The following is a 27,757-nucleotide window of genomic DNA, read 5'->3' as shown; positions in this document are numbered from 1 at the left end:
TAATTTGTTGGCATTTAATTGTTCATAGTAGTCTCTTTATGTTCTTTGTATTTCTGTGATATCAGTTGTAACTTCTCCTTTATCTCTTATTTTATGTATTTGATCCATCTCTCAATTTTTCTTGGTGAGTCTAGGTAGATTGTCATTTTTGTTTGTCTTTTCAAAGAACTAGCTCTTAGTTTAATTAGTCTTTTCTATTATCATTTTAGTATCCATTTCATTTATTTCCACTCTGATCTTTATTATTTTCTTCCTTCTACTAACTTTGGAGTTTGTTTCTTCTTCTTTTCCTAGTTGTTTTAGGTATAAAGTTAAATTGTTAATTTGAGATTTCTTTTGTTTCTTGAGGTAGGCCTGTATTATATTGCTGTGCACTTCCCTCTTAGAACTGCTTTTGCTTTATCCCACAGATTTTGGTGTTAATTTGTCTCTAGGTAGTTTTTTTTATTTATCCTTTGATTTTTTTCTATGACCTGGTAGTTGTTCAGTAACGTGTTGTTTAATACCCGTGTATTTGTAGTTATTCCAGTTTTCTTATAATTGATTTCTAGGTTCATGCCATTGTGGTATGAAAAAAAACCTCTTGATATGATTTCAGTCCTTTTGAATTTATTGAGAATTATTTTATGGCCTAAAATGTGATCTATCCTGAAAACGTTCCTTGTACACTTGAGAAAAATGTGTATCCTGTTACTTTTGGATGGACTGTTTTATACATTTATATATTAAGTCCATCTGGTCTAATGTGCCATTTAAGGCTGATGTTTATTGTTGATTTTCTGTCTGGATGGTCCATCCATTGATGTAAGTGGGGTGTTAAAACCCCCTACTATTATTGTGTTGCTGGAAATTTTTCCTTTTAGATCTGTTAATATTTGCTTTATATTTTTTGGTGTTTCTATGTTGGGTGTATATATATATTCATAAATGTTATATGTTCTTACTGAATTGACCCATTTATCATTATGTAGTGCCTGTCTTTGTCTTTTATTACAGTCTTTTAAAAAGTCTCCTTAGTCTGATATGAGTATAGCTACACCAGATTTCCTTCTTTTTTTATTAACACAACATATATTTTTTCATCCTTTCATTTTCAGTTTCTCTGTGTCTAAAGTGAATCTCTTGTAGGCAGTACACAGATGTGTCTTGTTATTTACCCATTCAACCCCTCTATGTCTTTTGATTAGAGAATTTAGTCCATTTACATTTAAAGTAATTATTGATAGATATGTACTTACTGCCATTTTGTCAGTTGTTTTCTGGATGTTTTTGTAGTTCCTCTGTGTTCCTTTCTTCTTTCTCTCTCTCTTCCCTTCTGGTTTGGTAACATTTTTAGTGTTATTTTAGATTCTGTTTTCATTTTCTTTCGTGGATTTACAAATAAGTTTTTGCTTTTTGGTTACTGTGAGTGTCGCATATGTCATCCTATGTATCTAACAGTGTATTTTAAATTAGTAGCAATTTAATTTTAAGCACATCCCAAAACTTTATATTATTGCTTCCTCCACATTTTATGTTTTTGATGTCACTTTTCACAGCTTTTTCTTTTATGTAATGCTTAACTAATTATAATTTTCATTAATTTTACTACTTTTGTTTTAATCTTCTTAGCAGCTTTATAAGTGGTTAGTCTACTACCTTGACACTATATTACCTTTTCTAGTGAGATTTTTCACTGTTGTATGTTTTCTTGTTTTTAATTAATGCCTTTTCTTTTTAGCTTACGGTAGACCCTTGAATACTTCTTGCAAGGCCAGTTTAATAATGATGAACTCCTTTGCCTTTTGCCTGTTGGAAAAAACTATTTCTTCTTCAGATATGAATAATAGCTTTGCTGGGTAGAATATTTTTGGTGAGGAGTTTTTTTGTTTGTTTGTTTGTTTGTTTGTTTGCCCATCACTTTGATGTCATAAGCCATTTCCTTCTGGCTTGCAAAGTTTCTGCTGAGAAGATTGCCTTATAGGGTTTTCCTTTTCTCTTGACACTTTTTCAGATTCTGTCTTCATCTTTAACTGTTGACATTTTTATTTTAATGTGTTTTGGTGTGGCTCTCTTTGGGTTCATTTCATCTGAAACTCTCTGGAATTCCTGGACCTGGATGTCTGTTTCCTTCCTTAGCTTAAGGAAGTTTTCATCTATCATTTATTTCTTCAAATAAGTTTTCTGTCCCTTTCTCTCTTCTCCTTCTGGGACCTCTATAATGGAATGCTCTTCTTTATGTTGTTGTGAAGGTACCTTAAATTATTTTAATTTTTTAAAATTCTTTTGTCTTTTTGGTGCTTTGTTTAGGTGAGGTCCACTACCCTCTCTTATAGCTTACTAATGCATTCTTCTCCTTTATCCAGTCTGCTATCAAATTCCTCTAGTGTATTTTCCCATTCAATTATTGTGTTCTTCAGGTCTGTGACTTCTATTTGGTACTCTATGTTTTCTATTTCTTTGTTGAAGCTCTCACTGCATTCATCCATTCTTTTCCTGAGTTCATTGAGCATCTTTATGACCATTACTTTGGATTCCCTATCAGGTGGATTACTTCTCATTAAGGTCTTTTTCTTTTGTTTGGAACATATTTCCCTGTTTCTTCATTTTGTTTGACCCTTTTGTTTCTTTTTTTAATGTTTATTTATTTATTTATTTTGAGAGATAGTGTGAGCAGGGGAGGGGCAGAAATAGAAGATGAGAGAGAATCCCAAGCAGGCGCTGCACTGTCAGCATGGAGCCCAACATCAGGCTCGAACCCCATGAGATCATGATCCTGAGCTGAAACCAAGATTCTGATGCTTAACTAACTGAGCCACCCAATCACGCCTACTCTTTGTGTTTATTTCTATGTATGACGCAAAACAGCTACATGTCTCAGCCTTGAAGGGGTGACCCTGTGAAGGTGATGATCCTTCTCCTTCAACCTTGTCGAGCTCTTGGTTGTCTCTTGAACCTTTTGATTCTCTTAACTGCCTGATTTATTCTTGACACACCCCCAATGTTAGGTGTGTATGAAGACCTGTCAGTGATCCAAGGGGAGGAATCTTATTTAGCACCTAGTTTCGGGTTGATTGGAAGTCAGACCCTTCAGCAGCAGGTTTTAAAGTATGCAAGTATATACAGTCCTGTGGGACTGCAATTGTAAACTCTGCTCGCTTCCAGACCAGGAGGTCTAAAGGTGTCCCCTGGACAAGAGTTGCAAAACTCAGGCCTCCAGACAAGCATTTAAGTCCCTTTCTGAGAAGTCTTATCAAGCTGTAGTGAGGCCAAGGGGATACCCAAGGATGGTGTCCCCTTGCTTAAATTGCCTGGATATACCTCCTTAGCTCTAGATGAGAAACTCGAAGCCTATTCTTCAGAATAAGAAAACAGGCATTTTTCAGGGACGACTGGGGCTGTCTTTCAACCTGCTGTTTGTACAGTGCCCTGAGGATGGTGTCTGACCAGCACTGTCTTTCTGATTGTTACAGTCCCTTGGAGCTCTGGAGCATCAATCTTCATGTGCCCCAGGTGATCAAGAGGTGTCCCCTGTCTTAACTGCACATACTCTCTGGCTTTAGCATGGCTGCTCAAAAGTGTAGTAGACAGGGCTTCAGAAGGGCAATGGGAAAATGTCTTAACTGCATGCATTTATGGGCTTCAGCAATACGGCAAGAGAGTGCCTTGTCTATGAGAGTGCGCTAGCTTTAGGCTGGGAGTAAGAGAACGGTACAACTGTTTGTGCTTACCTACTCCAGCTAGAGGTCAGGGAGCCTGCAACCAACTGTGCTCTCCGGCCTCAACAAATGTCCCAACTGCTCACCCTTGCCTATACCACTGGGCATAGGAGAATAAACCTGCACTAGTGGGCCATGTGGTAAGTGCAACAATGGTGTCCCCAGTGCCTCCATCGCTGAGGGACGTCCCAGCCATCCCCTACCCCTCCAGCCAGTGCCCCTAGGTCAGCAAGTGAATCTGTCTCAGATAGAGGCTAGGTACTTTTCAAGCTATATTTTCATTGGGTCTTGGGGTGAGTAAGACCACATGTGAGCTCTCCAAAAGCAGAATCTCAGTTTCCCATGGCGCTTTGGGACTCCTGGACATCTGCCCTTTTGGTTTTCCACGCCACATATACTGGGAGCTCATCTTTCCAGTGCAGATCCCAGGGGCTGGGGTGATCAATGTGGGGCACCAATACCTTGCTCTTCTAGGAGATGTTCCTGTCTGGTGAGATTCTTCCCTATTGTGTTTGTGGCTAGGGGTGCGGGGCTTACGAGATTGTTTCTGCCTCTCCTACCCACATCATGTGGTCCTTTGATGCTTTGTTATAGAAAGCAGTTCATCTAGTTTTCACATCTTTTCAGAGGGAAATGATCCATATGTAGCTATAGATTGGGTGTCTTTGGGAGGGCCTGAATTCAGGATATTCTTATGCCTCCATCTTGGACCCCTTCCTCCTAAATACTCTTTGTATCTGTCACACTTAGAGATAAAATGTGATATCTAAGTTTTAAAATTTTTACTTTGTTTGCCTTCTATTATTTGGACATATTATTTGACATTTGTAAGTTTGGACAGCTTATTAGATATCTGTATGTCTTAAGACTTTTGTAAATTTTGATATGTGTCCTTTGTCCAATTTCTTTTTAAAGGCTAATTTTTTCCTCATTGATTTATATGTGACCTTAATATTTTAAGGCTGTTGTAATAGATGTGACAAATATTTTCTACTAGTTACTCTGAATATTTATAAATGCTTCATAAATGGATTGAAATAGTGGTAAGTGGTAAGTTTTCTTACAAGGTAAAGAATTTTCAGAGTCTAAATTAGCTTCTCATTTTTGCATATTATGCATAAATTTGTCCAAGGAGAGAGTCAACTTTTTGAAGAAACGAACTCTAATCAAAACTTGGAGAAATATTTGATTTCTCCAAGCCTCATTAAGTACAGATAACACATCACATTGGTTCACATTATTAGACATATTTTCAAAGAACCAATTGACTCTGATACTTGATCTAACACAAACAGCTCTGCTATTGACATGACGCCCTGGGGCTATTATTCCCAGCCGCAAATGTCAGTTATCAAAACAAATTAAACCAATGTTATCTAATCTGCCTGACGAGACTGAGGGCAGCCAGAGGCCAAGCTTAATCCCTGAGATCCTGAATCCTTTGTGCCTCTTCCTCCCGGATCCCTCTCTCCCTGTCTCAAGGAGACTTACTTCTTTGGGAAAGGCTAGATTGAGTAGCTGTCCTAGCCCTTTGGGAGGATATTCTCTCTTGGGGAAAATCTGAAGTTGTGAGAAGTATTTTTCTTCAGCCTGCAGCAACTGAAGTGTGTTCTCAAAGTCAGACTCATTGATTAGATGGTCCCAAAATACACTTCCCCTTGCCTGTCTTCCTTTGATCTAAACATTCAGGTTTTGGAAGTTGAGCAAATTTTATGTGAAACTTGAGTTTATTCAGAATATTAATTCATAGTAAACCTGGAAGCAAATTAAGTATATGTACTTAATTTGTATCTATTTAAATATATATACATTTAACTTCTGTCCCCCTTTGGTATTTCACAACGTCCTTCTTGCCACACATACAAACTTCTCAACATTTCCACCCTCACAGAAAATAAAATGTGTCAGTACTACACAGCACAAATTGGCGTGCTTTCCCCAAATAATGCCTGTTGTTTGAAAGTTTTTGCCATTTAAAGGAGCCAAGTGGAGGGGAAAAAAAAATGTCATGGTATTTGATGAAACAAATTTGCAGACATTCAAATGCTTTAGTTTATAGAGGCCCTTTGCGCCACTGATGCCTCTTGGGGAAATTCTGAAAAACATCCTATCTGTAAACAATCTGTTTCAGTGCCACATGTTTTCTGAATTTCTTTGCCTGCTGACATTTATAAAAACCAAAGGAGCACATTTGCATGTGAAAACAGGACCTTTTATTTCTTATACATTTACTCTACCATAGAAATTAAAATGAAATAGGTCATCCTGCCCAATTGCTTGTGAAGGATCATTTTCTAAAGAACACTTGCTGGGGCGCCTGGGTGGCGCAGTCGGTTAAGCGTCCGACTTCAGCCAGGTCACCATCTCACACTCCTTGAGTTCGAGCCCCGCGTTGGGCTCTGGGCTGATGGCTCAGACCCTGGAGCCTGTTTCCGATTCTGTGTCTCCCTCTCTCTCTGCCCCTCCCCCGTTCATGCTCTGTCTCTCTCTGTCCCAAAAATAAATAAATGTTGAAAAAAATAAAAAATAAAGAACACTTCCTAGTTCTTTGGCCAACCTCATTTTGAACTGCTAACATCTTTTTTGTGGCCTCTGTTCTCAAGCTAAATAGAGCTTATTATTAAAATAAGAAATTCTAGAACTAATTTTTTCTTTTGCATCTATCTCTAGCATTTCTTTTTATTTTCCTTAGGTTTAATGCTTTTTCTTTATTTTTTTATTTTTTAATGTTTATTCATTTTTGAGAGACAGAGACAGAGTGCGAGTTGGGGAGGGGCAGAGAGAGGGAGACACAGAATCTGAAGCAGGCTCCAGGCTCTGAGCTGTCAGCACAGGGCCCGAGGTGGGGCTCAAACCCACGAACTGCTAGATCATGACCTGAGCCAAAGTCAGATGCTTCGTCAGATGCCGAAGTCAGATGCTAACTCACTGAGCCACCCAGGCTCCCATATTGTTTTTTCTTTCACATCTGGTTTTATAGTGCTGTAATTTTTGTCCATCAAAAAACATTTTTGAAACTTCTTCTAGGCTCATGATGTGATTTTACTTCCTCAGCTTTTGAAGCTGTTTTAAGCCTGTGTCTTCTTTGGCTTAATGGCATAGGAGTGGAAGTAGTGCATCTAAACTCCAATTTACCCCTCCTTCCATTGCTGCCCGCCCAGACCGAAGAAATGCATTCCGAGGGAAGCTTCCATCCAGAGGGTCTCTTAATAACTATGACAAATAGAGTGTTGTGAAGAAGTAAATTCTTCAGCTAAACAAAATAATAAGCCATTTGCCCACTGCAGCTGATAACATGCGTAAATTTTTATGATCATCAAATAAAATGAAGTTTTGATCTTTCTTGATAATAACCAAAGGAAAAAATACCTTTTTCACCAGTTATAGGTCTATGATGATTACCATCATTCTATGCACTGCTAGACCCAAAATCTCTGTTGAAGTTGGTTCTGTGATAGAATTTAGGCTATAGATTTAGGTTAGATGAACTAGAGTTGATTGCCCAGGGACAGAGTGGGGATGGGAGCAGGAGAGCATGATACGGATCGGCCCCTCATTTATTGCAAGATGTCAACATGAAAGAAGCTATACGAGAGGTTGAACAATGGCTAAACACTCCAACTAACATCTCACATCCCAGCATCTGGGAGATAGCATCACTCTTCCAGAGTCATGTTAGATACCATCTAGATAACTAGCAGATATTGCTAGAAGTAAACATTCAATTTCTTTACTATTTGTGTTCTTTTGTGGGAAAAAGCCAATTTTGTAGATGGACTAAATAGACAGCATCGTACTTTATTAAATGCAAACTTTTGCTTCCTTAAAGTCTGCAAACATACATTCATTAAATCTTTTATATGAAGAAAGACTTCTCTGAAGGGGTATCAGAGTCACAGTGAGAGTTTCTCTTCACATCTTTTGCCGTGCCCTTAGTGACAGCACAGTAGCTGTTTTGCATTTCTTATGAGTTTCCATTTGCAAAACCTTATTCGTTCCCTTAGACCTATTTTGACTTGTTAGGTTAGGGCCCCTGGGGAGCAGCTTACTGGAGGTGGCTCTTGGGAGCAACACCTCTAAAGGAAAAGAGATGCAGAATGCAACAGCAGCCTCAGAAATTCTATGGGGGCTGTGGATGGGGTCTGGCCTTTCAGAATTGTCCTCTGTCTAAAGAAGGGAACCTGGTCCTGAGTCCCTGCCACAACCATTCATTGGATAATGGTTGATCCCATGAAGATGGATGGCCTTAGAGCCTTGGAGCTCCTTTAGCTGAGGGAGATTCCTTGAGAGAGACTCAAGCTTTGAGTCATCATCAAGCATGATGAACTCAAAATAAAGCCTAGATCTAAATGTAAAACCTAAAACTTTAAGACTGTAGGAAGAAAACAGGAGAAAATATTTGTGACCTCGGGCAAAGAATTTTTAGATAGCGAACGCATGAGCCATGAGAATACCAAGTGATAAATTAGACTTCATAAAAATTAATAACTCCTGCCCTTCTAAAGACACGTAAGATTAAGAGTAACCACAGGCTGGAGAAAATAGTTTCAAAACATATATCTGAAAAATTTCTTATCTCTAGAATACATCAAGAGCTCTAATCCAATAATAAGAAACAAAACAACTTAAACACAAACTAAAGATTTCAGTAGATCCTTCACCAAACAAGACATAAAGATGGCAAATAAGTACATGAAAAGGTGCTCGACACCATTAGCTATTAAGGAAATGCAAATTAAAACCACACTGAGATACTACTACTACATTAGAAAAGCTAAGACTTAAAAGACTGACCCTACCAAGGTTGGAGAGAATGTGGGTCAACTAAAACTCTCACACACTGCTGGTGGAAATGTAAAATGATACTATCACTTTGGAAAAACTGTTTGACAGTTTTTAAGAAAGTTAAATTATCATATGATCCAATCACTTCACTCTTAGGTATTCACCCAAGAGAAAAGAAAGCATAGGTCCACACAAAGACTTGTTCGTGGATGTTTAAAGCAGCTTTATTTGTAAGAGTCAAACACTGGAAATAACCTAAATGTCAGTCAACAGGTAGAGGGATAGACAAACTGATGGGTTCAATACAGTGGGGTCCTATTCAATAAAAATGAATTACTGATACAGACTACAACATGGATGAATCTCAAAATAATTTTGCTAAGTAAAAGAAGCCAGTAAAAGGGGGTACATACTGTATGATATGTTAATATATCACTCATGCTTTAAACCAACATTTCAAGTGATTTAAAGGAAATCTTCCTATTTATTCTTATCATGAGACCAATATAGAACTGCATTAATATATCACATACTCCATTTATATAAAGCTCAAGGAAATGCAAAATTATAGACAGTGGCATAAGGCACAGTGCTTCCTTGAGAATGGTATATAGGCAGGTGTGGAGAAGTGGGTGGGAGGGATTAGAGAGGAGCCTGAGAAACTCCTGGGGGTGATGGGTAGTTTCATTCTCTTGACTGGTTTGTAGGTGTATGTCAAATTCAACTTGTACATTTCAAATTTGTCAAGTTCGCTTCAGTAAAAGACTAGAGAGAAAGAGAGAGAGAAAGAAAGAAAAAAAAAGAAAGAAAAGGAAGCAAGCAAAGGAAGAGAGAAGGAAAAAAGAGAGGAAGAGAAAGAAGAGGAAAGAAAGAAATCCAAAACAAAAATTTTGACAAATCATTTCTCACCTATTAAAGTGGGAAAAATAAATACCTAAATACTCCATTTTCTAGAACATCCACAAATGTTTATATTTAAATACGCATAGAGATGGAGTTCTATATTGATCTTATTCTCAGAATAAATAGGAAGATTTCCTTTAAATAACTTGAAATGTTCATTGCAAACACACGTGATATATTAACAAATAATTTTAAAGTTTTCTCCGCAATGGGAAGGATTTTCTGAAAGCCATTTTAGAATATAAAAATTTAGGGGCGCCTGGGTGGCGCAGTCGGTTAAGCGTCCGACTTCAGCCAGGTCACGATCTCGCGGTCCGGGAGTTCGAGCCCCGCGTCAGGCTCTGGGCTGATGGCTCGGAGCCTGGAGCCTGTTTCCGATTCTGTGTCTCCCTCTCTCTCTGCCCCTCCCCCGTTCATGCTCTGTCTCTCTCTGTCCCAAAAATAAATAAAAAACGTTGAAAAAAAAAAAGAATATAAAAATTTAGAAATATCATAATGAGACCAAATACATGCTTCCTGCGAACATAATACTATATCATACCAAGTACTAAAAGAAAAACAGAATTTATACAGTTTGGCACAATTTAAGGCATTGCTTGCCTTTCCCCATTTATCAGATGCAAAATATTTCAGCTCCTTTAAGTTAGTTTTGGAAAGCTGACGTTCTTTGTAGTGTGCTATGAATTTGACCTCACCAATTACAAATAAAAAAGTGCTTTCATAGTTTCGGCACCCAGAATAACGATTCTTTAATGAAGTCATCGCTAAATTACGACTTGAAAGCCAAATGGTTTCTGAGGTTTTCTAATAAGCTTAGTTTTGCACAATGAGTGAAATACTTCATACATATTCTAGCATTAATGAATTCATACCCACACCGTCACTTGTGGATGTGCCCCTCCACATAACCACTGACATCATATGTTTTACATAATTCATTTCTGTGTGTCACAGTGGGTCAGGAATAGTTCAGAGGGAGAAATTTGGAGCCAGGTATCTGGCTCAGGTCAAGCCTCCTTTCAATATAATTTCTGTTTCCTAAACAGTTTCAAATGAGGTTATTTATATGCACTAGCTGTTCTCTGCCAGAAGATCTTAAAATGCAGCAAGGCAACAGTTTAAATAACATCCTAATCCTCCAACGGGCCCAAAAGAATAAGGTGCAGATAAACAGGGACAGCCTCGCACCTGAGATGTGGATCTAAAGAAAGTAACACTGCATTATCCCATAATGTTCCCGCTATCTGGTGAACACAGATTCATTGGTCATTCAACATCTGAAAACTTTCTCAACCTCCTCAAATCTCAATTTCTTAATTTCTCCAGTGTTAATAATAAGAAGAAAGGTATCAATATGATAGTGATGATTCTGAAAACCATGGCCATCTGGTGCTGTAGGAATCGGAGGAATAGCATCTGTCCATCACCTAATACCATGCCTGGGGCTCAGTCCATTTGTTCAGTCCAATGGACTCAGACAGTAATGACTGAGTGCTATTTTGGCAGCAGAGACTCTATCCTGGGGACACAGAGATGAATAAACAAAGGCCAGTTGATACTCTAAGGATGCAGTTTACCAGAAGAGTTCAAAAATTAAAGGCGCAGAGAACAGTGTAGTAAAGGCGAATAGGGAACCACCATTTTCAGATAGGTAGCACAGGTTTCATTGCGTTTGGGTGGTCAAGATATCTTCACAGAATTAAACAGGTTTCATCCTTCAATTTCCTTCTCTTCTGTTACAGCAAACTGCAGCTATTTTAAAAGAGGCTTCTGATGGGGTACCTGGCTATCTCAGTCGGTTAAGCGTCCAGCTTCAGCTCAGGCCATGATCTCACAGTTTGTGAGTTCAAGCCCCGCATCTGGCTCTGTGCTGACAGCTCAGAGCCTGGTTCAGCCTGCTTCTGATTCTGTCTCCCTCTCTCTCTGCCCCTCCCCCACTCGTGCTCTGTCTGTCTGTCTTTCTCTCTCAAAAATAAACATCAAAATAAATTTTAAAGAGGCATCTGAGATCTACTTGCAGTTTGGTTCCTCATGATACATAGCAGAATCAGTTCTGCTGAGTGACCGTCCAAGAGTTCCGAGATTCTAAAGGGATTGTCTGATGAGGAGACAGCCCTAACTGCGGATATCTTATGGCCTTGAGGTCCCTAATTCTAACCTCCTTCAGCTGAATGTATTCTTTTAGAAATGTAAAAACACAGCAGAACACAGCAGAACCAACTACTTCCAACCCTGGGGATCCCAACTGTATTACATGTAAATTGAAAGAAGTAAGATTCTGAACTCCAGGAAGCTAATTGGGAGCCCTGAACAGAAATCCTAAATGTGGTAATTGGCACCTTGTCCTTTTCAGTGTCATATGCAGCCAACTAGAGGGTTACCTCTAGGGTGCTAATTGATTAGCCTTGTTAGAGGGAAAGGCAGTAAACAGAGATTGGTGAGCTGAAGTCTCTCCAAAACTGCAATTTAACTGCTAACCCAAGGGTTCCAAGCAGAGAAAAAAATGTTTTTATACGGTGCCAGTGAGGGATACTTTCTCTATGGGCAACAGAATTATAAATAGTTCCAATATATACATTTAAAAACCTTCATTATTAGGCTTTTTTTTTTTTTGCTAGCTGAAAACACACAATATAAGATTAAATAACAACTACACTCAGAAAGAAGATTTCTAATAAAGTTCATATTCTACCACTCTAGATTGGTCTCCCTTGACTTCTATTTCTTTAACAAAACCCCTCCTGCTGAAAATACTTATGGATTTGAGAGACAAGTTCAGTCTGTCGGGAGTCAGGTTAAATGAACGTGACTTAGAAAAGAGATGTTAAAAATAATATAAAAACGGAGGGACAAAACAGAAGAGACTCATAAATATGGAGAACAAACTGAGGGTTGCTGGAGGGGTTGTGGGAGGCGGGATGGGATGGGCTAAATGGGTAAGGGGCATTAAGGAATCTACTCCTGAAATCGTTGTTTCGCTATATGCTAACTAATTTGGACGTAAATTTTAAAAAATAAAAAATAAAATAAAAAAAAAAAGATGTTAATGTTTTGGAACAAAAATAACTGCAGGAATGAGATTCTGGATCTACAGTTCACTAGATCATTTGTTCTTAGCTGGGGATGCTGAGATGGGATGGGAGTGGTAGAGTAGAACTGGTGAATCCGGAAAGAAATAGAGAAACCAAAGAGTGAGGTCCCTAGCCCATAGGGGAGCCCATTTGACTTCTGTCATTACCGAATAACTATTTCCATTTACTTGTGTGACTTCACCCACCATTTTCATATCCCAAACATCTTATTTGAGGTAGACTATTAAAGTTCATCATCCTCATTTCATGGATGAAAAGATCCTGAGACTTTAAATGACTTGGTCATTATGACTGGGTTCTTGTCTGGGTTTCAGGATTGTTCTAGAAACATCTATGGTAGAGTCTAGGGGATCCCCTTACTAAAACTGAATCAGGAGTACACAGATAGCTAATGTTTTCTTTAGGGGAAATCCTCAAATTAACATAAAAGTGGAGGACTAATGTAATGAACTCCCATGTCCCCATCACCCAACCGCAACTTTTCTCAACAGCCTGTAATTTGGCTACCCGAGGCTTGGGCAGGTACTAACTGAGGCTCAGGTAAAAAGGACCTGACTATCCCAGGGTGTAACAGAGCTCATAGAAGAGACAGGACCTCAAGGGTCAGAGCTAGGTCTGTCATTTGCTGATTTGTAAGGGTGTGAATTAGAAATATCTGGAAAAGACTGTGATTTAACCCTTAGCCTAAATAAACCAAATAATGTGATTTACCCAATCTGTACCTTTTTTGAATACCAGAATTTCCTCCTGTATAAGCGAATACTTTGAGGTAACCACGATGTTCATGATATTGGGGGGCCACACCATTGCTCACCTAACTTCCCTACTGCCCAGTCATATCACTTAGCTGGCACTCTACCCACTTTGCCTCATTCTACAAGATAAAGAACACTCCATGTTTTGTTTTTAAGATCTTTACTAATGAAATGTGAAAACAAAACTATGTCAGGAAAATCTCAACATTCATTAGGGAAGTTAAAGTTTTGTTAACTGTAATGCTTAAAACAAAGAAACAAGAAAGAATTTCTGCAAACTTCATTTCTTACCAGTGTCCTGTGTCTTTGTTGTGTATTTGACTCTGAACTTGCAGATGTGGTGCTGAAATAAAATAAGAGTTTAGAATTCCAAAATTTTATTTCAGAAGTGCACACAGTTGTACACACACATACACACCCCACATCAAATAGATCCCTACACTGTGACATTGAAGATAATTGTTCTAAAGTATTTCCTCCAAATGTCAATTTCTGAACATTTCTAAAGGAAATCAAAACTATGGAATGTAAACTTCACTCAAAGAAGATAAAATAGCCTTTAAAGGTTCTCTTGAGAATAAGCAGTCTGAACAGTACAGTCTGTTCTGAAAACCTGCAAAATCTCTTCTTTCAACTAAAAAAAGAAAAAGAAAAAGTGGAAGAAAGCGTACCGTCCTGTGGAAACAGCAGACTTGGGGAATTCTTTGTCTCCTACACTGTTCCTCAATCAATCTCTCTTTCTGGGATCATTTCCAGAAGTTTACAAACATGCTGTTATTTATTGCATCTTGAGGTCTCTTAACCCTTTTCTTTCTGCTTGATTACTCTGACCCCCTTTATAACGAAGCTATAGCCTCATTGTCTCTAATTCCTTCCCTCCTTGCAGCTCCATTCACATTCTCCTAAGTACCACCCATATAAATTGCACTTAGTCCATCAGCGATCTCCACATCGCTGTTACTGCTATGATCATTTGTCACATTTCACATTACATGACAGCTTTCGACATGATTCATCACTTCCTCCTTGACATGCTCTTTTCACTTGGCTTCCTAAGGTCCCAGGTTTTCTTCCTGTCCCACTTGCTGCTCCTTCTCAGTTTGCTTCAATGGTTCTTTGTCTCTCTCTGAGCTCTCACTTTTGGCATGCTCCCAGGCTTCCTCTCTCCTCTACCCATATCTGCTCCATTGTCGATGTCACCCATCCTCATGGCTTTAAGTTCATCAATATGCCGGTCACTGCCAAGGACACATTTCCACACTTCTCCCTCGAATTCCAGAATCATTCGTGCAATTGCCTTCTTGACATCTCCACTGGATGCCTGATAGATATCTCAAGTTTCAACATTTTCTAACCTACCTCCTAATTCTTACCCCCAATCTTCTGCTCACACTCTTCCCCATCTTAGTTGATGATGACAATATCCTTCCACTTGCTCAGGCTGACACCTTGACTCTCTTTCTGTGTCAGATCCCATAAGCAATTTTAACAGCACACTCTTGGCTCTACAATCAAACTATATCCAGTATCCGACCAACTCTTACCATCTTCTCTTAACACCCTAGTTCAAGCCCCAAGCTACTGTCAGCTCTTGCCTGGATTATTGCATGAACCTCCAAGATGGTACTGTCTACATTCTATTTTCAGTACACCTACAATAACGACCATCATTTCACTCCTCTGCTCAAAGTACGGGATCTCATTTCACTCAGAATAAAAGCCAAAACCTGTACAATGGCGTATGAGGCCCTACAGGTCTCACCAAACCACCCTTCCCATGTACTGTAGGACTTCCTACTCCCTCCTTCCCCTTCCCATACAAGTCCACCTTTGCCTCTCTGAATTCATCTGATACTCTCCTCAGTCAGTCACGCTGGCTTCCTTGCTGTTCCTCAACCTTCTCATCTAGGCTCCCATTTCAAGTCCTTCTGCCAGGAACATGTACTCCATACTTGCCTCCTTCGCTCTTTTCCACTCCCTTCTTGTCTTTGTGCAAATATGCTTTCTCGCTGAGGCCTCCCATATGTGCCTCCTTTAAAATTGACCTCTCCACCTTCTCTCCATCCTCATCACCTTGTTTAATTTTTCTTTGCTGTACTTACCACCTTCTAGCATCCTGTGGAACTTGTTTGTTTATTATATTTATTGTGCCTCCTCCCACTTGAAAGTACAAAGTTCTTGAAGATAGAGAATTTTTTTCTAGTTTGTTACCCTTTCTCTAGCATCTTGAAGAAGACTAGAATGGTCCATAAATATTTATTTATGAGTGAATGAATCCATGGATGATTTAGTAAATATCTAGTCTTAATAAGTCTTGTTCTTCTGCTGTCAACCAATAAGCCTTACTCTAAAATCCTAGGGTACTTTTATTATTTTCTGTCCTACTATCTCCCTCGCGAATGTGTTATTTTTTTCCATGTTATTGTGCACGTCTCTCACTTTTCAAAACCATATAAAACCATTTAAAATGTTCGCAAAGTAATCAGTGACAATTGAGCAAAGTTAATTAGATTCCCAGTCAGTGGAAGGACACACTGGGGTTTTGAGAGATGTAATTGCTCTTCTCACATCATATCAAATCAGCAAAAACCAGTATTTTGGTGCTTTGTACTTGACAGTATCTCTTTATCACGAAATGGAAAACAAAGTTTTGCCATCATATTGCCGGGCAAACCAACAAATAGTTTTGAAGGACCTTAATAAACTGCCCCCTCTTACCATCTAATTTTATCATCTATCAGTGGATCTTGCAAAAATGCCACTTTCATCAAACTGTACTCCTCAATACTTCCAGAATATATGTTTATCCTTTTCGTTGGTTGTTTCCTCAGACAAGAATGCTCTTACTCTCTTCTCTGTTTGTGAAAATCTTACCTATTCTTCATTCCATGACTCAAATTCTGGCTCTTCCTGACGCTTCTTTGATCCTACCAATCAAAACTGTTTCTTGCCCCTGTGTCCACAAGCAGTATTTGGATATCTGTCTCTTCAAACCCTGATGCCATTTAATCATGTAAATGATTATTTGTCTACCTATGTTTTTGTACATCTCAGTGACATCTCCTAGAGGACAAGGAATATCCTTGTTTATTTTTCATTCACCCAATGATATACCAAGCAAGAAATTAATAGTTGGTCACTGAATGAAGCCAAAAAAATAAAAACGAAAACAAAAACAAAAACAAACAAACAAACAAACAAACAAAACATTGTGGGTACAGTACCCTTAAGTGCATCTTCAGATGTACAACAAATGTTCAACTGAAACCACTTTCTTTTAATAATGCCTGAAGCAAAACTACTGATTTAAAAGTGAAGGAGCTTTGGCTGCCTGACAATAATATTTAAAGGTCATGAGTCATGGCCTCAGAGTAACCATAGCTACTCGGCATACACAGCACAAGTCATGTTTATAATATAATTCAGGAGAAAAAAGCTTTAGAAAGCCTATTAGCCTTGAGAGAAAACAAATTAGAATTAACAAATGTATTTATGAAGCTTGTTTTTATTGCACTGGTTTTGTTTTACTTCAGGGTTCATGGAAAAACTGAGAAAATTCTTTAAATTTCTATCAGCAGGGAGTATTAATATGACATTTCGGCTTTACAGTAATTTTTTTTCTTAGTAATTGATAAGAAGTTAAGTATTTCCTTCCTTTAAGTGAAATATCTATCTGTTGTCCAAACTTCGTACACTGTTTGTTTGTTTGTGTTGGAGTAGTGATCAGTTACCACTTCGTCCGTGTGATGAACAGATGTTGATAAAACTGGTTTGGAAACAGCTATTGAGCAGCTGAATCTTATGGGGAAGAATTTCCTGGGAAAATGCCTTTTTTTAGTCCCTGGGTTAATTGCATCCAAGGCCTAACCTTCTTTTCTCAGACAAGCAGAGGAGCAAATTCCCATTTGATGTCTATAAACTATAGACAGGATTTCCCCCAAGGGCCTGAGAAGAAGAGGGGAGAGAGAAGTAGGGCAGACGCCCAGGCACATGTGACCATTTTGCTCCTGCTTAGAAGTGAAGAAGCTGGACTGAACCCATCTAAGGGTTAACCAAGGTAGCATGTCCTCAGCTGTGTCCTACATCAAAGCCCTGCTCTCTACTTGCACAGAACACTCAGTTCCATATACCAGGAGAACAAAAACACCAATGATAATTTGCAGTGAGAGCAAAGTCCTGCTTTTCACTTGGTTTCCCTGCTGGTTGTACACTTGGCTGTTCATTTCAAAGTTGTTAATCACAGGGCATTTTCTCTTCAGTTGGTAACATTATGTTCACCTCTCCTATTGTCAGCACATTGACATATTATCTCTTTAGGTGCTGTGTTCAGGGAAATTAAAAGAACATAGGTGTTTGATAAATTTCATTTTCTTTAGCAGACAAAAGACTCCCTCCTCCCAAAGATTGTTCATCTTTTGAAGGTCACAGAACTTCTGCACCTAGAAAAAACATTTCACATAAAGTTTGGGGGGATTTGTGAATATCCCACAGCATCTGTGGTCCATAGACCCAAGGTTAAAAACAAATAAAAACAAGACCCACACCTTTCATGCAATAAAAATACGTTTTAAAGCCTAAGCAGTACTACAGTTACGTGTGTACATATCACAAGACACCATCCTCCACAGTCCACCTCTTTCTACAGAGGAGGCGTGGTCATCTCCTATGCTAGGCTTAAAAGAAAATGCTAATTGACAAGGTATTTCTATATTTGAAGGGAAAATGAGTAATGTCCCAACATGCAGATTTTCCAGTGATTAACTGTAGATTAGTTATAAAAGTAAATTTTACTTCCATATGTGTAGCCAGAGTTGGTTTGGGTTTTTATTTGAGGAGCCTTGGAATGACCTAGCTTCTTTTGTGGATATCTCCTGGCAAGGGAGCAGTGAAGGTGACATTTCATTACAGTGGTTCTCAGCCTTCCCCTTCAATGCCAATAAAATGGTTGGGGTGAGTATGTGATTCTGAGAAGAGCAAGTAAGGGACATTTTATTCATTCAACAAATATTTATTGAACACCTATTGTGTGTCAGACCCTGCCCTATGAAAGCACCATTCAAAGAAAGGGGTCATTTCCCTGGAACAGGTGAAAAGACTGTTTGATATTTTTCCTCAGGCTTTAAAGAAAGGTTTCCTTTGAAGCACTGAGTAAAGTCCACTCTATCTAGAAATTTCCAAGAATTCTTTGGGACAGAAGGAGCTGAGAACTCACCTGCTTCTCCCTGGGGTTTCATACCCTGGGGCCACAGATTTCTTGCTGTAACATTCTCCCATCTCGTCAGGGCCACTGGGATACCCTGTCCATGGGACAGACATCAACTATCTCCATGCCTTAGTTTCAGAATCCCTGTTACTGCTCTACTGTTTCCTGTTGCTAGGCAACCACAATGGCTGCGGGAAGAACAGTTAACTTCCCAAAGGAAAAAAAAAAAAAAAAACTCAATTACAAAGCCACAGTAACCCCTCACAACATTTCACAAATCAGATCCAGGCATGAGTATTCATGAGGAATCACCACATATTCATCATTTCTGGAAAACGCATTCAAAGTGGGCCAGAAGCAGTGGTTTTGTGCTCAAGCCATGGCCTGTTTGCATCTAGAATCAGTGCTGACGGTCACACTGCTTGTCTAAGAGGGGTGCATACACAGAAACGGATGGGTTTACAGGCTAGCAGTAGTTTGGCACAGACTACCCCCAGCTTGTGATGATATTCTTTACCTGGGACCCATAGACCCCAGACAGAAGATCCCACCTGGCCACATCCTAACTAAGGCTTCTTTCCTGATGCAGGATTGCAGAGGTGGTAAATTGTGCCTGCTTAGTTGGCATTCTGCTCACTGTCATAGCTCATCTGCACCACTGCTCCTTCTTTCCTTTGCTCGTCTAAAGGCAAGAGCCATTTTCTCCCAGACAGTTGTCACATCTCTCCCTGGATGTGTTTGTGGACCCTGGTTAGCCCGTATTCTTACTTACTCCTCTTACTGCTCTGGCAGGAAGTACATGTAGGACTTTGGCAGTCTAATGATCAGAATCACTCCGGGGTTTGGATCCCTTATGTCCTAGGCTTACCCACACCTCATCACACAGCCCATCTCAAAATAACAGACTGCAGTTTGTCCAATCACAGAATTTGTTTCTAGAGATAGAGCAAATTAGATCAAATAACTGCAATAGTAGTGAAGATAGTTGGACTTAACTAGCTAAAAAGTGTAACTGTGAGCAAAATTATAAACTATGGAGCTATGGGTGCTCTGGGTGGAAAAATCACCGCTAACGAGGTAGGTGTGGAAATACAAAGATTGGGTATTGGCTTTGTATGCAGTGTATAGCCTCTGTGGAATATAGAAAATCTTACCTTTCTCTTTACACCTTGGGGTTTTTATTTACAGAGGACTTACTTGAGTTGTTTCTGTCATCCCTTCCACCTCTAATATCCTGTTATGTTCCCTTAGCCTATCTTTTTAAAAAAAAAAAAAAAAACACGAGGTGGATTATATTTAAGTGCACTTTAGAGGAATGTGCAGATGTTCAACATGTAGTTGGTTCATACCAATTTATGAAAAGAAGGTCATCTCAGTAATGGCTGGTGAAAGGCAGTGTAAGCACTAATTATTTATAATGGTTATTAATCTTATCTTACATCTCACTGATCAAAAAAAGAGGTGGGGAGATACGGCTGGTACAAAAACAGTCTTTCGAAAAGTCCTTGAAAAACAAAGTGACTTTTCCACTGTTAATCCTCCATAAATGAATATTATCAGAGAAGGATTTCGGAAGGAGGTGGTGAAGAACTTAGCAGGTTTATTGAAGACATATCGGTCTGCAGAATTCTTGTGAACAAGCTAAATATCAACAACAACAAAATGATCCTGGTTTTTATGATTAAGTTAAGGAAAAGTCCCTATGTATGAAAGTCCTTGAAATGGTCTCATTTTTAAAAGCTGGACTAAATTTTAAGAAAAACCATGATTTGCCCTCTAGTTTCAAGGAAAAAAAGGAGTGTTTTAACAAAACTTCTAGAAATGTATATAAATCATTCGCACTCCCACCAGCAACAATATTTTAAACTAAAAAAAACTAGAAGCTCCTCAGGGCTCTTACAGACTACTACAGACCTTTTTAAAAGTCACTTTGTGATCCGTCAAAAATGCATCTTTCCCTAGAATCAGAAATCATATATACGCATACAACAAGAAGGCATCTTAATGCTTATACATACTTTATGTGTTCTTGTGCTACCGCTTATCAGGAAGCCTTCTACAGCTTTGATGAGTAAGTGCCAGTAAGACCAAAAAGGAGGGCAGAAGAGGAAACATAGCAATGAGGAAAGAGCTCGAACAGATAGTGATACAGAAGTGGTGCAGCTGTAGAGCGGAAAGAAAGCCACCATGGAGGTCTTTACAGTCTCTGCTGGGGATATAGCCCTTTGACCTTCATCAGTCCGCTCACTTTTAACTGTTTATTCACTTGTTTGCCACATATTTTTTTTTGAAAACCCATTGTCTGCTAGGAATGGTGCTAGGCATAAATGAAACTGATACTGTCCATGTTCTCATGGAGCTGATCATTCTATCAAGGTTATGGTTCTAGTAGGCATGACTGTCCTATTGGGAAAAGAGTAAAGGAAGCAGATCTTAGATTTACAAAGGGTTCTTCTGACTGAACAGATCCCAGGCATCCAAGTGAATAAACAAAGGAAAGCAAACAGAAATACCTCATCGTTATTACTCTTCCAGTGATACAATCCTGTGGAGATAAACGACGCTTTCACAGAGCTGACCCAGGGAGGTTCACTAAGCTTTCACCTTGGGTGTTGGACTCAAGGTGACTGTGCCGATGTCTGAGAGTCTGGGTGTGTCTTTGTTAGGAGAGGACAAGGGGAGAGGGAGAAGATGAGACAGAAACCAAAGGAACATCACAGAAACAAGTACACATCAATCCATGAACCAGAACAACCAAAGCATCTTTCTACTGATTGCAAAGGCTTTCCTTTGTTTCTCTCAAGAATTATCCAGCTCTCTTGTCATTGTTTTTTGTGACCTCTTCACTGTTTGCTGATTGCTTGACACAGTGGGTCTAATTATCTCTAGGCATCCAACCTGTTTTAATGGAGGGGAAAGTTTATCTGTGTGAACGGAAAGACTCACCTACCAGTTGGTCCTAAAGTCTTTCCTCAGGAAACACAGGAATAAATTTGAAAGCTGTTCAATGGTGAGTAGGAGTGTAAACTTTTCATTTATGGCTTTTTTTTTTTTATGGCAGGAAGTAAACATTCTTTTTCTTCCTTACAGTTAGGTACTGCAGTAAGCATTTGTCATTTGTGGATCCCAAATAGTGTCAGGTTTCCCTGCGGAATTGCGTTTCTCCTCTCACATTCAGTTGTAAAAAGACAGTAAATTCAGGCAATCAGCCCCCAATATAGAACCCAAGACAAGGCAGGCCCTGTCCAGGCAAAGGGTCTGCAATTGGCTCTTTGGCAACTTGGTCCTGAGACTTTGAATCTCAAACAGGTGATACCAGAATGAAAGAAACCACTGAATTTCTAGTTATCCATTTACTTATTTATCCCACAAAGATGTCCTGAGAGTATGCTCTGTGACAGGCATTTTTCTAGATGCTGGTGATACAGTACTAAGAAAGACAAAGTTGCTGTTCTTCTTAGTTTCGTATTTCAGTTGGTGAAGGTAACCAAACAAATGAAGAAGATATTTTCAGATAGGGACAAGCAGTGTAGAGAAGATGAAACAAGAAAATATGACCAAGAGCAGGAAGTAATGTAAGAATGAGATAGAAAGGAAGAAAAGGAACCAGCCTAGGGATACTTGCAGGGTAGAGTGTTCTAGCCAATGGTTTAGTCCCATCATCATAGAAATTTACTAAGTAGTAACATTAAAAAATAAGAAAACCTCTCTTGATCTAATATCTTTCTGTTCTTCCCTTCATAGAAAAATTCATCAAAAACAGTCACTTATTTTTCTATCCCTCTCTAATGTCCTCCAACCAAAGGTTCATAGTCTCCGCTGAAATGACTTTCATTCAGGTCACCACCCACCTCCATCTTGTCACCTCCCTTCAGTAGCTACATTCTGACTTGGATTGTCCTTACTATGAGTCCTGCTTCCCAGTGTCTGGAATGGCCCTTTATTGCTACCCATTCCTAACCCTAACTGCAGCCTCGGCTGATTTCATGAGCCCTAGTAAAACACCAATTAATTCCCTTTTTCTTTTCTTAGCCAGCATTGGCTTCTATTGCTTCCAACCAATAAAAACCTAATCTTTGCATTTACATTTTTCTTTTCTTTTTTTTTTTTTTTTTTTTTTTGGATTTTTACCTAGGAAACCCAATTGTTTAACTTACAGCACAATCCTCATTTATTCTTTTGCTTACATTCATTGCTTTCCTTACAATCCTTCATGTTTTTCTCATGCTTTGCTATTTTAGGCTCTGTAGAATCCATGGCCTTTGTGTCTGTATTAAAATTTCTTTTTTAAAAAAAATTTTTTTTCAACGTTTATTTATTTTGGGGACAGAGAGAGACAGAGCATGAACGGGGGAGGGGCAGAGAGAGACGGAGACACAGAATCGGAAACAGGCTCCAGGCTCTGAGCCATCAGCCCAGAGCCCGACGCGGGGCTCGAACTCACGGAGCGTGAGATCGTGACCTGGCTGAAGTCGGACGCTTAACCGACTGCGCCACCCAGGCGCCCCCTGTATTAAAATTTCTTAGAGATTTGTTAGCACTAAAAGTAAATATAATCTATCCAAACATTATATTTTCTTTAGTTAATAATTTTCTTATACTTCCCATAAAAAATTTAGTCACGAGTCAGTAAAAGCAAACAAGGTGACAGTAGGGAAACCTAAGAAGGCTTGTATCAGAAAAGCCATCTTCATCAGGATTTTCTCCTGGCTCACAATCAAATGGATAGCCATGTTTTGGTGGATATTGTACTCTGAAGGATACTTTCAGCTACACGTACCAGAAGAGGGAACTCATAGGAGTTAACTCACAAGGGAATTTGCACACTCATGTGACTAGAAAGTCCAGAGGTTAAATGTTCTTCAAGATCAATCAGTGATGTTATCAGCACACAGTATGTTTCCATCTCACCAGTCTTTTATTAACTGCCTTGGCCTCTTCTGAGGGCTTGTTTTCTTCTTGGGCAGAGAACGGCCTCCAGTAGTGACTGGGACTTGAGGTGACTTTGTGTCCACTGCTGAAGTGACAAAAGTCCAATGTTTTGTTCTCACTGGGAAATTTGAAATAGCTGGATCACTATGGCTGGGGAAATGTTTGGGGGTTTTGTTTGTTTTCCCCAGGTGCCACTGGGAAAATATTGATTAGCTTAAATACAAACTCTATGTTCTCCCCCAAACCAAGCACTGTCGCGGTGGGAAAAAGATCTCTTAGAACCCATCCTTAGAACTGGGAGTAGGATCAGTGCCTTTCAGATTCCATCAGTACTACATAGTAGGGAAGTGTGGTAGATTTTTGAGGGCCTCTAACACTACTCAATGCAGGTGTACCTTTGCCTATAATTGGTATATAATTCAGATATGTATTTCTTATTTTATGATGGATTAATAATAATCACATCTTACTAATATAGGGTATTTCCATGTAAGTGCTTTTTCACATATTGTTTTTCATATGATCTAGACTAGGAAAATATTCAGCAAGATTGATTTACTATTATAACACTTAAGATCATTATTTCTGTATAGTTTTACTATTTCTTGGTAAAGTATATACCAGCAAGGGAAACAAAATGTTAAAGAAAAGGTAAGGAAAATACTTAAAACTCTGATATGAACTATAATTGGAGAATCACAGTCTTAAAACTATGAAGTTTAGCAGCAATCACCTACTGGTGATTTATATATAATTTATATATATATTAACTGGTGATTTATGTATAATGTACATATATATAATTTTTATATATAATTTATATATAATTATATACAAACTGGTGGTTTACATATAATTCATTTTTAGAATATATTTATATTTAAAATACTTTGTACTCACTAATCTAAGTACATTCACAGAATTACAAATCACCTTGTAGCTATGGCTTAGAAATTATTTTGAAATTTTTGTATGTAATAATGTGTTTATTTAACTTAGAAGAGACATCCGTCTTAATCTCTCTATCCCAAAGAATGATGAACATTCATGTTTACCTTCATAAACCAATAACAAATCAAAACATCTTGATCAGCCTGAAAATTCACTGAAATCTTCCTTCATATTCTTTCATACTTCAGTGTAGTTCATTTCATTAGTTATTCCTTTATTTTTTCAAGTATTCACTGAATTCATTCACTTGAGTATTTCCTCTGCACCAGGCTCTCCACCCAGCACTAAATATGTATTTGTGTGTGTGTGTGTGTGTGTGTGTGTGTGTGTGTGTGTGTTTGGGTGTGTGTGTGTGTGTGTGTGTGTGTGTGTGTGTGTGTGTGTGTGTTGCTTGCACAAATGGACAAGGATTTTGAAAGGTTTCTATAACCTTTCTGAAGTACATAGAACATTGAAGGAGAGGTCAGAAGATTCAGTTGGGGTAAAGACAGGAGACAACAGACGTGTGATAAAAGTTCACCTATTTCCTTTACCAAAGTGCTAATACTAGGCCACTGAATAACAGGAAAGAGTTCTCAACTCCATATACCAGAGTCTGAACTTGACAAACAAGTCACATCTTTAACCCGTAGGTCATATCTTCATCATTGTCCTTCACTAAGAAGACAGCACTTTGGAACTTGATGTGAACTTGAGTTGAAAGCAAATGACAGGTAGGAAAGACAGTCAGCTCCATTGGTACTTGTTCAATGCAGGGGACAGAAGATTTTGCTGTCCTAGAAGTAGGAATCAGCATGAGACATCAGTGTGGTGTGTGGGGAATAAGCTTAGAAATTCCCTGAGTTTATACCAATGGATTAACAAGGCATGAAGAAATTCAAAGCCATAGGATGCTCACACCTGAGTTTGGGTAAACAAGGTTGGCATCCCAAGAACACTGAGGTGCAAAGGCACCAAAAATAGAAAGGTGCAGAGCCCCCACAATAGAGAGGGAGGGGCAAAGGCCCCAAAATAAGGGCGCAAAGCTGCCCAATACATAGGTATGTGAAACAAACAAGATTAGATATTCAGGGTGGAATCACCCCCAATTTAGTACTATAGCAGAAAGCTGCTTTCAACAGGAAGAAAGGACCAAATTAGGTAAACAGGTAAATTGGGCTATAGACCACTGAGTTGCAGGTGAAGCAGCCCAGAGCTAGGATGATTAACAAAAGAAAGGTGCCTTGTTAACTGAGGTTACTTCCCCTACCTGTTTCATCCCCTAGGCTAGCTAAGATAAACAGGTGTGCTGCCTCATGTCTTCTGTAAACAACCTTCTGTCAGACTGCCCAGCATCAGGATTTTGTTCTGTATTAACCCAAACCCCTAACCCCGAATATCTTTAAGACCGTCTTTCCCTCATGTCCACAGGTTAATGTTCGCAGATTCATTGTCTCTTTGTGCATATCCATTGCCATGTTTGTAAGGCTTCTGATCCTAACAAAAACGGGCAAGTACCCTTATTTGGAGCTCTTGTCTTTTCCCAGACATTAACCATCTCTCGTTTCTCATCCTGAGTCCCGCTCTTTTGCTACACAAGAGAGAACTTTAGACCCAAAGTCTATGACAGTGGTGGAGAAGTGATTCCTCTTAGAATCTGCTCATTTTAGTCAGCATCAGGCAGTATTTGATTCATAGACAACTTGGGAAAATTTTCAAAAGTTCAGGTAATCCTGAATGACTAAAAAGTCTTGAGAAATGTATTTATGGTTTTAATTTGGGGGAAGAAAAGAATTATTAACTGCAATCTAAGCCGAAGAGAAAAAATTTGAAACTCAAGATGTTGAATGTGTGACAGTTCAGAAACAAGAAAAGAATTTTTTAAATAGTCCAACTCACAAAAATCAGTTTTGTCATTGTTCTTAGCATTAAGTAGGAGCACTCAACCTATACCACACAGGGAAAAAAAAGCTCGCAGTCTGCCAGACACATCTCAACCAGTGAATTATTGCTTGTCCTTGTAAGACATTGATGATTATTTTATTATTCTATGAGAAGGTTTGTCAGATACTTGCTAAATCTAAAAGCAATTCAGCAATTTAGAAGTGGGTAAGATAGAGCTACCTACCCACCTTCAATATGTTGAAGGATTATTTGGGCCATTCTGACTTGCATTAGCAAAAGAACTTATGTGAATAGTAAATCTGAAGATTGGGTAGAAATTATAAATAAGAGAAGGTAATTTAAGAGAAGTGAAGATGAAAAGCATAATTAAGTGCATTCTTTTTTAAAAAAATATTTAGGTATTTATTAGAGAGAGAGAGTGTTGGGGAGGGGTCAGAGAGAAGGGGACAGAAGATCTGAAGCAGGCTCTGCACAGACAACAGAGAGCTTGGTGTGAGGCTCAAACTCACAAACCATGAGATCAAGACCTGAGCTGAAGGCAGACACTTAACCAACTGAGTCACCTAGGTGCCACATAGTCTTAATTTTTATCTACAATTAACATTATTTGCTTTCATGTAAATGCTCTGGTAAAAACACAGTATCTTCTGAATTAATTTCTATATTTTAGTTACTAAATAAATTTTGGCAAACTATACTACAAGTATAATGATCACAAATAAATATGTAGAGAAATAGCAGTTATATTGCCAAGCATCCTTCTGCAGAAGCGTATTGTAGGGGAGCCTGGGTGGCTCAGTTGGTTAACCGGCGGACTCTTGATCATGGCTCAGATCATGATCTCACGGTTCCTGAGTTCGAGCCCATGTCCAGTTCTGTGCTAACAGTGAAGAGCCTGCCTGGGATTCTCTCTCCTTCTCTCTATGCCCCTCACCTGCTCATGCTCTCTCTCTTTCTCTCTCAAAATAAATAAATAAACTTTTTAAATAAAAGAAGCATATTGTTTACAAATAAAAATGCCATATACATTATTACAAAGATTTACTATTTAAAATTTATCAGTTGACTATGCCCAGCCTTCCAGGAAGCATCTTGCAAGCTGTGCTGGTGGAAACAGACAACAATCAAATATTTAACAGTAAAGTATCTTCTTAACAATAGAAAACATTGACAATAATAAAACAGCATTGTTGACTGAAGACCCCTCTCTATGTAGCAGACATTAGCTGTCCCTTTAATCAAAACACAGTTTGATAAGAGGGAGGCTTTCTGGAGACTACTCCAAGAACAAAAGTACCCTCATGATAGAATGGTTCCCAAAATAAGCTGTCATGTTTGGCTGCTCTCTGCGGGTGTATCGAATTTCCTGAATGATCTTGCTGTCATTTCACCATGGCAGATGCAAAATGTCAGCAACCAAACAAACTTCCTGCCAGTGGAGTTATTTCTCTGCTGCTGCGGAACTGCTTGTATTTGCCTCTTGATTTAGCTAATGCCATTAAAAGCAAAAAAATCAAAAACACCGTAAATATCATATGGATTATCTAAGTCCTA

General features: G+C 38.8%; 1 protein-coding gene across 1 annotated transcript in view; it reads right to left on the bottom strand.

Annotated features, from left to right (window-relative positions):
* The window catches only part of CCDC192 (coiled-coil domain containing 192), a 211,463-nt gene extending 192,809 nt beyond the window's left edge, over positions 1–18,654 (bottom strand). The window contains exons 1-2 of the mRNA XM_040444381.1: positions 18,446–18,654; positions 13,525–13,576 (exon numbers count right to left, since the gene is read on the bottom strand). Of these exons, the coding sequence (XP_040300315.1) occupies positions 13,525–13,576; positions 18,446–18,549 (156 nt within the window). The 5' untranslated portion in view covers positions 18,550–18,654. The remainder of the gene's footprint in view (positions 1–13,524; positions 13,577–18,445) is intronic.
* Positions 18,655–27,757: the final 9,103 nt, after the last annotated feature.

This window comes from Herpailurus yagouaroundi, unplaced genomic scaffold, assembly GCF_014898765.1.
Source record: "Herpailurus yagouaroundi ecotype Mexico unplaced genomic scaffold, PumYag 192, whole genome shotgun sequence".
Lineage (NCBI taxonomy): Eukaryota > Metazoa > Chordata > Mammalia > Carnivora > Felidae > Herpailurus > Herpailurus yagouaroundi.
The sequence above is the reverse complement of the archived record's forward strand: the minus strand, read 5'-3'. Positions and strand labels throughout refer to the sequence as shown.